The sequence below is a fragment of the Channa argus genome, chromosome 9 (assembly GCF_033026475.1).
Source record: "Channa argus isolate prfri chromosome 9, Channa argus male v1.0, whole genome shotgun sequence".
Lineage (NCBI taxonomy): Eukaryota > Metazoa > Chordata > Actinopteri > Anabantiformes > Channidae > Channa > Channa argus.
In genome coordinates this window covers 3642539-3659973 of record NC_090205.1, presented here as the reverse complement: position 1 = coordinate 3659973, position 17435 = coordinate 3642539, and the positions used below count along the sequence as shown (strand labels likewise).

The 17435-nt window shown below is 41.3% G+C and overlaps 1 protein-coding gene across 17 annotated transcripts in view; it reads right to left on the bottom strand.

Moving 5' to 3' along the window:
* Positions 1-15554, bottom strand: part of caska (calcium/calmodulin-dependent serine protein kinase a) — a 115533-nt gene extending 99979 nt beyond the window's left edge. For 5 of the 17 annotated variants that reach the window (XM_067514975.1, XM_067514988.1, XM_067514980.1 and 2 more), the window contains exon 1: positions 14815-15553. In XM_067514975.1, coding sequence (XP_067371076.1) covers positions 14815-14873 — 59 coding nt within the window. In that variant the 5' untranslated portion in view covers positions 14874-15553. Of the gene's footprint in view, positions 1-13666; positions 13720-14814 lie in introns of those variants that run through there. The other 12 variants (XM_067514979.1, XM_067514991.1, XM_067514983.1 and 9 more) reach the window with 4 other exon arrangements.
* Positions 15555-17435: the final 1881 nt, after the last annotated feature.

The following is a 17435-nucleotide window of genomic DNA, read 5'->3' as shown; positions in this document are numbered from 1 at the left end:
ATTCTGCAAGTTAAATATTCAATCTTTGCCCGCTGATCTGCAAACAAAATATCACTGACAGTTGAAGGTCAAACAGAAAATGCTACAGACAAAGGTGTGTGGGTGCATAGTTTTTATATTTAATATATATTTCTTATGATTATTAAATTACTGCTGCCTGTTTGCAAACAATGAAAGAGAACAACTTATTTTTGGGCATCACCAGAGTTCACTGAGCATCAGGTGATGCTATGCACCGCAAATGTGAGAATATTTGGGTATTTGGAAAACACTCCACAACTACATTGCAAAGGTAGCACCAAGATACAGAGACTAGCAGAACCCAACAATTTAAAAGACATAATACAGATCATTCTTAAAATTAAAAACACTTGTCTTCATAGCTTTTATACTAGAAACAACAAATCCTAAAATTAATTCCTAAGTTGAAATTTTTATTGCTTGCTCACTTTGGGTGACAACAAGAACGTACATATGTTTAAAACTTTTGCGGACAAGATTTTCTAATTTTACTGTCATAACACTAAATACTTCATACTTAAAATATTTATTATTATTACATTTTACATTTATCATAATATATTCGAGATATTTTGATATTTCAACCATTTTAAGCCAAGACTCCTCTTACAGGTTATATCCCCCACACACTGACAGGTGATCCAGGGTCTGCAAAAATAAATATATAGAAAATATCAGTTGTAACACAACTGTGTGTAATCAGGCCTTACTGACCCTCCTCCGTTATCAGAGACTCACTCTTTCACATAGCACCTGATGTACACCCCTCATCACACCCACAGCAAACAGCCAGGACGTGCTTCCACTGACGAGAAGAAGGTAAACATTTGAGGTGTGTGTGTGAGTCAATACACCCAGCTAGTCTCACACACACACACACAACCAGAGATTTAACACCATTCTCACCCTGCACACCAGTCTGGGAGAAGGTAAAAATGACCATGACAGTTGGGTGTTTTTGACACCCACTCATAGCTGCTTGTGTCTTCAGTTGGATATTTTCAGGCATATTTCCTCGCCACATATGCAGTTTAAGGCCGTCAGCTCCCCACAACGCTCCAGAAGGCAGGGCAGCCGAGGCCACGATATGACGATGGCACCACTGTTTCATTCACCCTCTGTCCTGTTGCTACTGCTGCAGAGACTTCATGTAAGTCGTCTACATGAACAAACGTTACAGACTGTGGAAAAAAAAAAAGGAAATGTGAGCAGTGACGTGGTACAAGGGCACAAGTGGGAGTGAAACAAAAGAGTCACAAAGACCAGAGTTTGTGTTTGTATTTGTGGGTCAGTACACACACACACAGAAACATCACATGGCTTGTGGTGAGAAGAAAGTGCCATTTTCTGGCACATCCATTAGCAAAAAGCCTTCTTGTCCTGTATGTCACACTACTGAAAGTACAGGGGCCGTGCCAGTCCATGGGATCGTGAATAGTCACGTATATCTCTTTTTTAACATTCAAAAATGAAATGGAAATTGCAGGTAATAATAGATTAAGATGGAATTTGTATGTTTGTTAGCCAGAACGTCTAACAGAACCTCTGCCTGAAACGGATGTGAAGTTCTCATATAGACAGACAACGTATGCACTGAAGTCACTGGGACTACAAACACACTCGCTTGAGACTATAGTGACACTTCTTTTACTTTGAACAGCAGCAGGCGCTGGTTTGCAGGCAGCTCGTAAACATGACATTCAGTTTTCCATCAGTTTTTACTTCCATCAACTCACACAAAGTTAATAACGGTGATGTTAAAATGATCTACTAGCAATGCTTGTCATTTTAGGCCATACAGCAACCAGCTGCACAGGCTGAAATGAAATGCTGCTAGCTGAGAGATAACTTCTTTATTACCAAAGGACTTCAGTAAATTCCTGTCAGTCATTTCACATGATCACCAGCATATATCACTTGTACTGTATAGAATCAATCTCAGCTTTATGTATTACATATTGACATTAATGTGTGAATAAAATGCCAAGTTCTGCCTCAGTACCAATCATTAAGATGGCCTCAGGACATCCCTGCATGATATACTGGCCAAGCTACGCTACATTAAAGCTCATTTTATTTTAACTAATTATCAAACATAAAGTTTAAGTAAATAGGACCAAAGATCTTATTAGACATCAGCTTGATAAATTTCAATCATTTGTGCATTTAGAATCTCACCTGTTGGCTCCGCATTTAGTTAGCTTATGTATTTACTGAAATTATGTGCACTTGTATCCCTACAGTACTGGATAGTGACAGTGAGCAGAGAGTGGAATAGGTGAAGAGGGAAATGAGGTGGTAACTGTGCATCGTACTGTGAGATCACAGTGCCTTGAAGTGAGACAATGTGGTTTTTCACCCAGCTCACCACAGTGAGTCTGTGCCTCTGTCACTGAGCCCCAGTTGCACTTACAATGTGCCTGGGACACAGAGCATGTGTCACCCATCTGTCTGACAATATGTCAACACAGCCATAATACTCCTGCTAAATGTGGCTCTGGCCTGTTAAGGTCCTCTGCATCAATGCTCCTCTAAGTATTCACTGCTTCATCATCTCTACACTGTCTTAGCATCGCTGCATCTTTTACCCCAAATGTATTTATTTATCTTGTTTCCATCTTCTACAAGGGATTTGGTTTGTTTTGTTTTTCCTGCTTTCTGTGGGAGGTGTACAGCTTCCCCAGCACAGAGCCAACAGTGATGTGATTCAAAAAGAACACACACACACAATCAAAAGACCCATTTTAAGACTAGATACTGTTATAAATGCACCAGCTCAATCACAAACACCTACCCCCCAGAACAACACTGCATTTCCTCTGCAGCCAATATCAATGATTTAAAATCAGTTGTAAGCTGCCAGAGACAATTCAACAGACACAGTTTGAAGTCTTTCAGGGTATATATGTGCCGTGCTATACATCTACTTCTACATCTAGATGCGAGTCGTCATTATACCACAAATTAAGCTGAAGGACAGACAATCACTCAAGTCTTCAAATTCTTAAAATACGATGGTTGAATGGCACAATGTGTATGGCTGTGTGAGTGTGTGCGTGTACAGCAGTTTCTGCATTTATCACAAATCAACTTCCCCAATTACACACACACACAGGCATCCTTTTAATCAATATTAGCTATTGTCTGGGAGGCGAGCTGGCGAGAACGTGATCAGTGCTGCCCGAGACAACCGCTTCCTCTGCACTGAAGAGCCAGTTATCACCATTCAGATAAAAATGTGTTCAACACGAAAGCAATAATGAGAGACTGAATAAAGAAATTAAATGCTCATCTGAAAGCATGCACAGCCAAGGAGCTTGTGGCTATATCTGTGCAATAATCAGCAAAAATGCAGACATAGAAATGCTACAACAAAGTCATTAGTCACTGAGGTTACAGTCATAAAGCTTTATACAACTTAAGTCCTTTTTAAATTCAGAATCATGGGGAACGTCTGTGCACCGTGTATAACATGTTAATTATTGTTGTCACAGAGTTGCATTCATGTGTGTGTGATAAAATGTACGCTGGTAAAACACCCAGACTCTCAAAGCCCCACTACAACATGCAAGACCTACGTTATTGTCCATAACATGAGCCCAAAGATTCTTAATCCAACCCAAACCAGTTACCTCATGCTACACCAGAGCTGCATGGCACAGTAGCCATGTTTGTCTTCCAACATTTATCCTATTGCACAAACAGTGGGTTAAAGAAACCCAACCCATGTCATAGATATGCAAGATAAGCTCATCAATATAATGTTCATCTCTTAATACTGCTTTGAAAGCAGCACCAGTGTGCACTGCATTTCAGCCGTGTGGGTTATATTCCATTCTGGACATCACAGCAAGGGTCACAGCATCATACCTGAAACCTGGCCACAACACAGAAACAACAGCGGCTCTGCATTATGCCAGCTTTTTTCAGCTTAGTGTAAATAGGTAAAGGTCTTAACTTAACAATAACTTAACAATAATATGTGGTCATTTCTGTCCACAAGGGTTTAATACGGTCACATCAACAAAAACAAAACTATTTTTTAGAGAAAGATGTACGTGCTTGCAGAAAACCTATAGAAGCATTCAAAGGATTCATTCAAAATCCTTTTACCTTATTAACAGCACACACACAGTCAGTCAAAGAAGTAGTAGTCAAAGAAGTAAGGCCTGACATGCAGTACTCATAACGGAGTCTGTACTGCATAGCCAGCTGTGTTTCCACACTTTGTTCTTACGCAAGCAGCCTTGTTAAACAGATTCTGAGTAAAAACAGGTTTTAAACACACTGGTCTGTGACACTGTGGAGGGTTGAGGCTTGCAAGAGACAGAAGGCACATAAGGAGCAGAATAGACTGTCCTTGTATGTGCACTGAGATGGAACTCTAGAAAACAGGCTGAATAGATTAATACAATTATCTGTTGGGCACCTCTGAGCTCAGAACACACTTCAGGTTCTTGTGAACCTCAAAACAGCCCTTTTGTTACTGTCCTACAATGTTCAACCTTCATTAGCATTATAAGCTTGAGCAACATCTGTGTAGGTTTCATGTTTACATCTTTGTGAATTGTGCGTTAGTACTTCAGTGGCAGGAGTGGTTTTACACAAAATCAACTGCGACAAAGTTTAGTGCAGTGAAAACAGATGAAATCACTGGAAAGACTAAACATCTGCAAACCATTTTAAGCACGGGGGGGGTTCTTACTTTAGGATTGGAAATCTAGCCCACTTTTCTCTGTTCACATCTTGCTCTCTCCACCCACCAGTGAACACACATGACTGACATATGCTCAGCATTAAGCCCGTTTGTCGGATGCAAGCACAGTCACCTCTCCTCTGACTGTTGCGTGCAGGTGGTGAGCAGGCTTTTGAGGGCAGGCTTAGTAAGTGACTGTAGGATAACAGTATGAACAATGTCATGTACGTCTGCGTAGCTACAACACCGAAAGGGAAATGTCTTTTCCCTGCGAGTTGCACTGTGGGTGTTTTTCCAAGAGGCCCCAGCTGTGACCCAGGTGACAGTGTGTGCTTTGACGTGCAGCATGGAAATTGGTTCAGATTGAAAAGGCCTGAACTAAATGACAGCAGGCAAAGAAAATATAAGGAGATAGAGGCAGTAGGGGAAAGTAAAAATAGCAAAAAATAGCACTGCAACTTTTGGTAATATAGTTCCCTGACATGAAAAAATAAATAAATAAAAATCTGGTTTGCAATCTGATCATAGTTATTCATATCATGAGGAAACTGGCATCTGAACTCCTGTGAAATTCTGTGGACACTTTCACACTAATCTTCATCACCTCTCTGTACCACCTAATTATATACATATGATATCTCTGTGGGAGAGTTTTCAGACACACATGGTATCAGCTAGGAATCAAATGAATTAATAATGCAATAAAGAGCCTGTATCACCGCATTAGCTAACTGCTGGGACCACAAACTATGATGCTTACAGAAGCGGTGAATGCAGTCTGTGTTAGTTTGGGAGTGTGTGAGAGTGTATTCTCCGCCACGCTTCAGTGCGCAGGGCAGGTGGGGCACAACAGAGCAGGCTGAACATATCCGCCGATAAGTGGTGACGTATCACCTCACTGTTACAGGGTCCAAAGTGTGGTGCTCCCTGTCGTTTCAGTTAATCTGACTTTGAAATCACATGCCCGTTGTCATTTTACTGCTTTCCCTGCAATAAGACTAAATAATTACAAAAGGTTTCTACGTTTTTTTTAAGTTGTTTTTAAGTCGTAATATAGCATTAGCTAGTTAGCATAAAGCTAACAAAAAGATACTGTACACTGAGGAAAGTAAAATGAAAAGTAAGGAGGTACTACAAACAAGTTACACAGATACATAAATGATTGCTGCAATGCTATACAAAGTGTGCTGCTAATATTAGCTGGTGCCAGCAAGCTGACCATTTTGTCTTTTTCACTAAACATAGTGTAATACCTTCACCTCCACAGGGTGTGTAGCTCCCATTTTTCCCAGCAGCATAACAGCTAGACCTTTGTGTTTTTCTTATCACACCACTGAATGTCAAGCAGGGCTAGTGTAGTTTATAAGTTTTACTCTTATCACTGGTACAAATGCTTTTTTTCTAAATCTACATTTCTGATCGGAGTAGCAGACAGAGGTAGTCAAGCCAGCACAAACATTACTGATTAATGAGGTTAAAGCTGCCCTGCACAGACCAGAAGCCACTAATTTGAGCTTCGGTATCTTGCTCAGAGCCACTCTGACATGTGACAAGAGGAGTAAGGAATCAAACCAACACTGGGATTGTTGGACAACTGCTGTTTACCTCCTGAGCCACAGTTGCTCCAAAGAGACCACAGATTATGCACTACCCTAAAAGAGTACTGACCGTCAACGTGTTCTAGTGCAGAGCCTCATCCAGGAAAATTTTAAAATAGCACGCTGTTATTGTTTTTTTGATGAATATTGCTAAGGCTTTGTGTGTGACGTGCACTGCAGACTTTGAATTGGGGAATCATTGACAGCAGATTTGGGAGCGGACGGATTGTCTTGGGTATAAAGTGAAACTGTTGTGCTTCTAATTTTCTAGGGAAAATCTGAAGTGAAGGTCTGCTGTTACTGCTGTCATGTCTAATGTTGACTTTTGCGTCAGTATCGCACATCTAGCATATATCTGTTTATTATATTTTGAGGAAAGAGCATAATATAAATACTAGAGTGAATGAGGGCACTTGTGAGGCAGCAAACAGCATTACATTTTAATTCCAACATTACTCATGTGAGGAGGCGATTTCCAGCAGTTTTACTTCTAAAAAGTAGAAGTAATAAATGAAAATATTAATAAACATATAATAAAATATAAAAATCCAATACATCACTGCATAACTGATTTGTTTATAATAAATAAAAAAGTACTCACTACAGTTATACTCCTCAGCTACTCCGAGATAATTAATGCAGGCATTGTCTTTCTCTGTATCTTTAGAAAATGATCCAGAATCTCTTGAGCTTTTGTAGCCAGGCATATTAAGTAACTGCACACAAGTTCAGTTTCAGTGCTGTTGCACCGATAACTGAAATACTTAAGACTGCTTAGCCAGCAGAGACAACAGCAAAGCCGACTGCATCAAACATCCTTATCATCGGGAGAACATGACTGATCACTCCATTAGTAAAAAGGTCGTGTATCATACTTGGATTATCCTTCCTCTATGGGAACCTAAAGTGGAAATTAAGAAAGCAAGAAGAGTCCCTGGACAAGAGATGTGTTTACGCTGCTCTGCCTGCAGTGCATCCGCACCAGCCTTAAGATAAGAAAAACAGCATCTACACTTGTTTTAAAGTGAACTGGCAGCATAAATGAAAATCTGCAAGACTGTGTTATATATACAACTTTAGGCCAGAAACCAGCGACACATCATTTCAGTGAAGGATACCTTGATGTTAGCAAAAAATACAATTAGAGTTGGTCATCCACTCTTTTTTACAATAACAATTTAGTCTACTTATGAATCTAGTATGTTGACAACAATCAGGAATTAGGAAAAGTGCTGGCAATATGGGAAAACCGTATCACTGCAATAGCTGCGCATATGTTGAGACACATTTATTATTCACAAACAGGGCTGCATGATATTGTAAAAAAAAAAAAACTGACTCTAGCTGCTAGAGTCAGCAAACTGTAACAAGGATGCGTTTGTTTTAATTCCGGCATGGCAGCAGTGGATGGCAGAGTAATAGTGCTCTGTGTTAATAGGACACAAAGATCCTGAAGTGGCATTTACTGTCCCAAAAAACAAGCACACTGGAAATTTGTAAATGAGTCAAGGAAGACATCTGTCAGTTTTGCTTTGTATTAAACAGCACAAAAAGTTGCAGCATAATTTGTGGGCATTAGTTTGTCTTACTTGACATTGTACATCCTGCTATGTGACTATTGAGCATGTGCACATTGCAATGACAGTACTGAAACAATGTATCGTGCAGCCCCATGCACAAAGTTATGTTATTGTATTTTATATAAGGATCTTAATTGTTATTTTATTTTTTTATTACTGATTAAGTTATCGAATTTTTTGTCAGCTAGTTCCTTTGAGGTTTGTTTCAAATGCTTTGTTTTATCCCAGCAACAGTCTAAAACCTACAGATATCTCCAGTTATCTTTACTAACACAGAAGGTGTTAATGGGAAAATCAGAAAACATACTTACAGTTGACAGGCTTAAAAAGAGAATACTTAGGCATTTTCCTAAAACTGATACATTTAAAAAGTTTAAAAATTAACACTGTTCGTCCGCTGTTTAAAACGAGTACCATAGAACTGCAGTCGTAACATCCCCAGTTTCACTCCTGGCCACTTCAGAGTTCCCAGTTAGTTACGGTAATGGTGACAGCCCACCACAGTGGTGGTACTTCCACAGTTTGGTAATCTCTAAAATTATTCCAATGTCAGGACTTAAACTATGAGAAGCCAAATTCAAATAGTTGTGGATTTGCATGCCCTCTGCCATCGGTGGAAAAACAGGCTTCAGCATGGTATCGCTGTGAGTAAAACAGTGATCCTTTATGAAATGAGAGGCCTCACACTGCTGAATATTTACAGTGGACAGTGTCAATGCAAATCGAAAGTCTGATCTCACATCTGGCGCTGGTTAAAATTGTACAATTTACAGTATATTGGAGCATGTTTGGTACATATGAACATCTATCCATAGGAACATAAGGCCGACTGAAATTAAATTTACAAATTTAGTACTGGACAGGTTGGATAAATAAATGGTTGCTGAACAATACATTTTTATACCAATTTGATAAAATCCATTCTAACAAAATGACATAAATCTCTATTTTTATTTTTATTTTTTTAGGACCTTGTCGTTGTTTGACTTAAAGCCGTTTTCACCGTCATGGAGTAGGATTTACAGTAGGACCGTTTAGCTGATGAACCTAATAAACTGACAACTAAAGCTCATTATTGTTAAGAAATTTCAACACTTTGAGAAATAGTGAATTGGAATCTCCAGTTCACCAGATGACCTCCTTAACCACATCCACAGTAACAAAATGATTACAGAAAAAAAGAACAATACGTAAACAATACAAATATTTGCAAAATCGAATGAGATTCACACAGGTATGAAAATTTGGTATTTAATGACAAGGCTTTTTTTTTTGATATTTGATAACAATGAAGCAATAAAACAGTGCTATACTGTGCTATGAAAGTATTGGGTAACAGTATGTAGGCCTGTATTAAAAGCAAGCCTCCAGACCCCCTAGAGAGTTTGAGGTTCACCCACCACAGTATCATAAATTTCTGTGGCAAATACTGCAGTCGAACTTCTGTGGCATCTCATACCCCCGTCTCTCTCTCGCTCTCTCATCCGCAATCAAATAAAAGGCCATGAAATCAAATCATCAAATAATCAAATAATAAGTCCCAATAAAATAAAAGACTGCACCACCACCACCTTAAAAATCACCAAATATAGATTTAAAGCAACCACTCATAATTGCCAAACAATCAAATGGCAACATGAAAAAATACGGCAGCATTCATTGGGAACAGGCAGGAAAAGTTTCACTTCTGAGGAAATGTTGCATTTCTCTGAAGAATCCAACAGCTTAGAAGCCACTACAACCGTAAACACTCAGAGAGGGTCCTCCAGCAGGTAGCTTTTGTGACACTTGAACAGAGCTGTTTCTTCTGTGGGACTCAACAAAAAGCCAAATGTAGCTTTTAGTACTTACAGCTGCGTGTGGAGAGCAGCTAAGGGTGTTTTCTCCACAGCTTGATGAGGGTGGATAAATATTTTAGTGGCTTGAGTGTGAGACCGCTATGCTACATCATCTTGTGTGTAATTGTGCGTAACTGTGTGCGCTGGAACCAACCTTTCAGCAGATTTTCTCGTCTAAACCCCAACATAGAAGCTGAGATCATAACAAGCTGCTTGCACACAAGAAAAGGCGGTGGAGGCAATGGCACATGTGTATTCCCATGAGGCCAAAGACCCCATTCCGTCACAACCACTACCCTGTTGTTGACACATTACACCTTTAAAAAAAAAAAAAAAAAAGGATTTCTTAATTAGATGTTACTCACCAACTACCGCAGATTCCCAATTAAGGTTGATTCATTAGAATCGAGCTAAGGAGACCTTGTTAGAGAAGAAACATCCTGGGTCTAAAGTCAAGCAGACGTCTTATCATCCAATGAAGAGGGACAAAACACAGCATAAAGATACAACCACTTGGCAGATGCTGTTATTTAGATTGACCCTCAGTATAATGTTTTTTTTTCCAGGAGAAAACTCTCCGCAGTAAACACAGCTGCTGTTAAGTTCAGTGCTGGATCGTCTCTGAAAACACACTGAGGTCTTACAATGTAAACACAGCAGTGTTTAACCTACTGACCCACAGCCCAGGGGTTTGCTGGTGCCACGGCTTGGGTGGGTTATTAATACAATACCTCTGACATATTCATCAACACACAGCACGGCTGAGCACTGCTCATGCTTAGCATTAGCTAACAAAAACAAGCCTTGCTCATCCCGATTAACAAAGAGAGCAGCTAAGAGCAAAAGGCAGTAGTACATATGAGTAAACTAGTAGCTAAAGAATAAATATGATGTTATTTTCTAGTCACACACATCACACACCTAAAGGTAAATTCATTCCCTGTGGATTACAGGGTCATGCAGTGAATTGAACACATGCAGTTTTACATCCCCTGCCACTCTTCCAAAAGTAACATGCTAAACCACACAACAGCCAGAACTGATACATACGCACATTAGCGCACACACAGTTCCTTGGGTTTAGAGTTATGAGGCCAGTCGGGGTTTGTGCAGCACCCTCGAGTGCCCGTGTAGAACACGAGGTATGCAAATGGAGAATAATTCATTTTAATCATAATAGAGGACATCAGCTGTGCAGCACCATATCTAACGTTAATGCCACAGCCAGTGCAAACACGAGACCAAACATTCAGTAAGGCTGATGATCCATTCGGCTGCATAATATCAACTTTCATTTTTGGCTTCATTAAAAGAGGAGACGACAGTTCATGCTTCAAGTTTGTTTCTCTGTAGCTTGGTCACTATTGCCAGCGTATAAACTGGAATGTGACATAACTTTCATCGAAACTTTGGTTGCTAAGCAGTTTTGGCTCAATGCACAGATATTACAATTTTCTGTTGTTATTATCTGCGGAACTGTTTAAATCTGCAAGGACTATGGAAAACAAAGGCAAACGACATCTTTCTTGCAGTCCATTTCTTTACACGCAGTGCTGTGTAATGTGAAAGTCACAGGCCCAATTTTATTTTTATTTTTTTACAGAGGATGAACTAGAAAAGAGCATGGCCTGAAGGCACAGGATGTCTCTTAATGTGTGAGTCAAACTAATGGACTGCTTCCATCTACCGTGCCCCTGACCTCTCTTACTCCCTCACTCATCCCATCCCCACTACAAACACTCTCTTTCTCTCTCATTCTCCAGCCCCCTCCCCCTCCTTTCCCAGTTCTCATCTGCTGGTAGTCCTATTTACTTTCTCCTACCGTCATCCCAGCCTCTTTCTTTTTGTGCCTTGGGACACCGCGGCACAATGGGCGAGATCAATCTGACAACAACTAACACATACACAAAGCACACGTGTGGGTGAGGGATCTGCTTTTGTCTGAGGTCAGTGCGCTTACAAAAACACACTCACAGGGCTTATAGTCCCACATACATTCATGTCCATAAAGTTGAGGTATTAGCTTCGGATCATGACCAGTTCCTTCCCTTCTTCATTTCTCCTCTTCCAGTCATTTTGGTGCAAGCTGACCTGTGTCTCATCAGCCCATAAGATGGTGTGTTCACTTTGAAACTGGTAGGTACCTCCAGCAGTCAGTTGTTGATCACTATCGTAAAGGGGGTCATCCACCACAGTTGTTTTCTGTGGTCTTTGGGTATCCCTGAGCTTACCAGAACATCACTTCACATAAAGAAGAGCAAAGTTCTGCCATGGAAAAGTCAAGCGCCTCCATTTGAGCATGTTTTTCACTTGCTGAATGCAAAACCGAGGGCACAAACAAGCAGCAAGTGCAGACAGCTGCAGTAAATGTCTGGCAGGGCATCTGGGGATGTCTGCAGGTTCCAAACTGCAGGCAGTCATTGACTCCAACCAAGTATTAAAAATGACAATTTAATTTATGATTGCTAGCTTGTCGAATATCCCTCTCTAAATAATAACCGCTGTACTTTCTCTACATTTAATCTAACATTTTAGACCCAAGCCTTAAACGATCGGTCTACACTTAAACCACTTATCTTATTTCCAACTCATTGTTGTGATGTCCACAAATCCAACAACTAAGTCCACGGGACACGGACAGAGAGATCGCAACACGGCTTGCAAAGTACAGTTCAGGATGACCTAAATAAAAGGCCTGCATTTGCAACCGCATGGCTCTAACACTGGAGAACACACACATGCAAGCACACGGGAGACTACACAAGATCCAGGGCGTTGGACTTTTATAGTACTGCCTTTCCTGACTGCGGTGTTGTCATTTGGTTGGGTTTCCCTTCAGTTAATCCAGTCCCTTTCAGGATCACAAACCACAATTGGTACTTCAGTGGCATCTTAAAAAGGAGCCGTGGCTGCAGCAGCTCCCCACACGGGGAACAGCCCGTCGGCTGATAAAAAGCCTGCACTCTTTTTCTGCAAACTGTAAATCACAGAGATCTGTCCAATACAATAAGCGAGGCTGTGATTCAGAAAACTCAAGTCTATTTGTGTGGCTGACTCAATGCATTTGGCTTTAGAAATGGACCTTCTCTCTCCAGAACCTTGGCTAAAATGGTGGTTATCATGTGTTTAAGTTATACAAAAAGGCCCGGAGGAGTTCTTTTGGGCTACGCTGTACGAACGGGAAAAATTGCTTGTGACTGTGGGATAAAAAGAACATGCCCTGTTTTCAGGCTTGCCTAAACATGTACTGTGCAGGTGTTATCACCCTGTCAAACAGCCAACCATCTCTGTGACACGGCAGAAGTCCCATAACCAGTCAGCCTTGTATGACTGACGGACTGCGGCTGTCAGGCCTGCCAAGCTCCTGATTCACACGGCGCTTCTGTTTGTCGATGAAGTGCTTCATTCAAGGCCAGCAGTTTGGATGACACAGTCAGTTATTCATGCGTTGGTCGAAGCAGAAACAGTTTTCTCTCCGATTTTCTTCACTCATTTAACTGTCTCGGATGAATATCATAAAGTGACCGTCTCAACATTTACTGCCTTTCTCTTCCTCTTCCTCCTCCTTTACCTGCAATATCCAGCTGGAAAGTCCCAGGTTGGGTGCAAAGTACTGCGGCTATGAAGCAGAACAAAGCTAAATGCAACAATATAAACCTGAATAATAGACTGAAAGCAGTGGAGCGGTGGGATCCTTCTGCCATTTGTTGTAACTGGTCCTGGTTATTAGTCGCCACAACAGCAGCAGCAGCAGCATGGGAACATTCACAGCCCTGTATAGCTTCACACACACACAGGAGTTTTACAACTAGAAATGGAAATCGCAGGTCAGCTGATGACACAGTCACAGGATCATTTCAATTTATGATTTTCAATTTACAACACTAGCAACTCTGCTACAAATTATATACTGCAAGAAAAATGGAATCTTACATAAATGCATGTGCAGGTTGCGGCTGAAGTGCAGACATGTTCTTTGTCGTCTTAGCAGTCAAACCTGGATGGTATCGAGCACATTAATGCACGCAGTTGTCTCGCCAGGGTTTCATGTCTCATAGTCTTTAGTCTTAGCTGATTTGTTTTTGTTCCCCATGTTGCTCATATTTCTTATTCGCTGACAGCTGTAGCTGCCATTCATGCCACAAGCTCCCCTGTTCAGGTGTCCACATTGGTGCCACATCAGTAAGCCAAACTACTGAACATGATATTAAGAAAACACTAATACCCATACTGATTGTGTCTAAGTGAAAAATTGCGACATATCACAACCGAAATGTTTTTCATCCCCAAGCCTAGTCCCAACCCTCTAATTGGATACAATGAATTATAATTACATGGATAAACATTAAGCATACGTAATGATAGGTTCTACCACCCTTAGCTGTGCCCCTGACTTGTAAAAGCAGTATCACAGAAGGAAGGTAGTAGAAGCAGCAATTTTGCCCCCCAAAAAAAAAACAAAAAAACTATTTTGTAGGTAGTTTAGACAGGTCTTACCACTCATTATTATATGTTATGATTGTTTATACTGCAGCTGGGATATTCCCCATGGAGAGAAAGGCACTTGATACTGGATACACCACAATAACACGAACACATCCCGGTTGAAATGACGGGACGTCAAAAATCTGCACTGCAGAAATGAAACCTTCCCGGTTGCTAACGATGACCAGATGTGCGGTGTGCATGACTCATGACGGTCTGTGCCCTGCCCTTTAATCTCCGCAGCAGGTTGCCAACTGCCACTAGGTTAAAGCCCACGTTATCGTGCCAACGTGCTGTGTGTCGCAAAAGCCGCACAGGAGACTTGATACTGACACTTAAAAAAAATAATAATAATCACATAAAACTGTGAATGCAACAGCTGTTATCAGGTCCACGGCGATCATTGAAATGATATTGGAGGTCACCATACAGTCATTCACACGGACCACCATTAGTTCCCACACACAAACATCACCAGGCATTTTGTGCGCGCGTGCTCGCGCGTGCACCTGAACTCACGCCATACCTTGAGGACATTATGAGGAATCTAACTGGAAAGACCCGATTAAAAAACAAACAATCATTGCAACACTTACTTTCCGATGACCTCGCAGAGCTCGTAAACATCTTCAAAGAGAATGTCGTCGTCCGCCATAGTCTGACCCCGGCTAGGGGGGGAAATTATCCCCAAAATATGCGTCCCGAACCCGGTTGTGCTCCTACACAAACGCTGCAAACGAAGGCCACAAGCGGCTGACCATCTGACAGAAACCACTGGAAACGCCGCCCGCTCCGTCAGCTGCGGGGCAGTCGGTAAAGAGTTCCCCAAGAGCGGTTTCTAAATCCCAGTTGTTGCCTCCTTTCGTCGCCCCCCCCACCCCCCAAAAAAACCGCTGCGTCGCTGTGATTCGGAGCTCAGTAACAATCCGGTTCGAGAGTCCACCGGTTCGACCCCGCCTTTCCCAACAGGCTCCCGGTGTGTCAAACAGCAAACGACTGCTTGTCAAACAAACATTAAACTACCGTTTCTCCCGCTGCTGTTTCTGCTTCCGTTAACCGAAGACGGATTCAACGCTGCGCTCTCACGGAGGGTGAAAAGCCCGAACAGTCCCAGCGGGTAGCGGGCATCAGGCTCGGGGTTACAGAGCCGGTCCAAGAGGGTTACGCTGGTCTTTACATCCCGACCAGCCGCGGCGTACACTTTTGGAAATACACGCTCAGTGCTCCTAGCGCGTTACGGACGAACCGGTTCCGGTCTTCGCTGTAGCTCCACTCTCTGTGTCGTTCCCCTCGGTTCGGCACCACTTTCCAGCCGTCGGTTGTGTGTTTTCCGCCCACCGTCGTCCGTGTGCGCCGACGTTAAGCTCCAAGGAGCTTCCAGAAAACCAAACTCCTCCCACACGAGGGCTGTGAAACTGCTCTCCTCTTCTCCATTTTGGCGCCAAGCCGTAACCAAGGATTCCCGTTTGTAATCTATAGGATTTGAGCCAAGATGGCGGCGCGATGGCGCCATGAATGCTTTTCCAAAACCGCAGTTTCCGTCGGACGTTTTAGCGGATAAACGTGAAGTGGAGTTCCCGGCCGGAAGCGAGGAGGAGCATGAATGAGGAATCTCCATAAATGTTGGAAACTGAACTCAGAAATATAAAAATATAAATTCAGAATTTTTTCTCAGCGATCATTAAACAGAAACGTAACACGTTAACCTGGCTTTTTATGGCCTTATATTATATATGTATTGTTTTATGTTACACATTTCACTACACCAAAGTACCAACATCAGGAATATTTTCATTTATTTAAGCTACAAAATAATAGAATGTATTTTAATCACTTACAAGTTAACATGGTAAATGGTTAACAAATTTTGTATAAAAAAACTTTAATTTTGTAAAAAATGGGATCAAATGTAACAAATGGCAAAGACAAATGCTTTTAGTAATGAAATGTAATTATTATTATTATATTACTAATATCATAAATTGCACTTCACATGTTTCCATTTACAGAGAAATATCACCTTGCTGGTGATTTGTGATTAAGTTAAAACATATCCCATCCAAGTACACAAACCAATTGTGCACAGAACACATGACACCTACTTGTTTGTGACTGCTTGAAACTTAATTGTTTCACTTGACCCCAATCTTACCTACATTTATTTAACTGCCATATTTAAGCACAATTTTGAGGTATTTCTTTACTACTTTCCATTTTCAGCTGCATACTTTGCCTCGTTCTGCAAAACCTGGCAGAAATAAGAAGCAGAAAAAACTTCTAACTACTTTAAAGGCAGGTGAGTCATATTTACTTTTGCATTTACATCTTACATTTACACCATATTTCACCTGACAAAATGCTTAGTTGTCTAAACCCAGGTATTTAAACATGTGGGAGTTCACCCTTGACACTGATAAAAGCAGAATTTTGACACAACACTGCAATAATAGGTTGCACTGTCAGCCTGTTTCCCAGCTCTTGTCAGGATTGTAGGAAACTGCCTCTTGAACTGGTTTTATTTCACAAATGGTGCTGCTACTCCCTCATCCACCCCAAATAAAAACAGTACAAAACAGTTATTGTAGAGATGTGAGAACAACATATACACACACACGAGCTGCCTATTCATATTTTATGAGCTCTGGTGGGCTCACTAAATACACTGCCAGCTGATTGCCTAATTAATGCCAGGTGAATAATTGAGCAGAGTCAGTAAACCCAAGATGATGAGCGTGTTCTTATATTTATGGTTTTTCAAAGAAAAGGAAGCCCTGTAGCAAGCTGCTGTAGCTATTGTTCTTCTCCTCTGATACATAACTGTGTCATTGTGACATGCACTGGATTTCAGACATTTTCCAGACTTTCTCTGGGGTGGGTTGAAGCTATACGCCCAAGTCTGTTGCCCCTGACATTACTCGGATTGTACCCATCCAAGCTCCCTTAGTGCAAAGTCTGAATTATCTCCAACCAAGCTCATTTGTGAATAGAGGAGAATTCACCATGAGTGAGCGGTCGTGTTGATGCCGTCCATTTCCTGCGACTGCCGCAAAACCGGGCAAAGTACAAACGTTGATGTTGAACTTGAAGGAAAACTAAATTTGTGAGCTTCGGCCGGTAAGGGCAGAACTGGAAATGGTCAGACAGATAGCAGGAACACCACTAGATTTTGTATACGGCCAGATTACAAAGCAAAACACTGTCACTTCTGCAGTTTTGT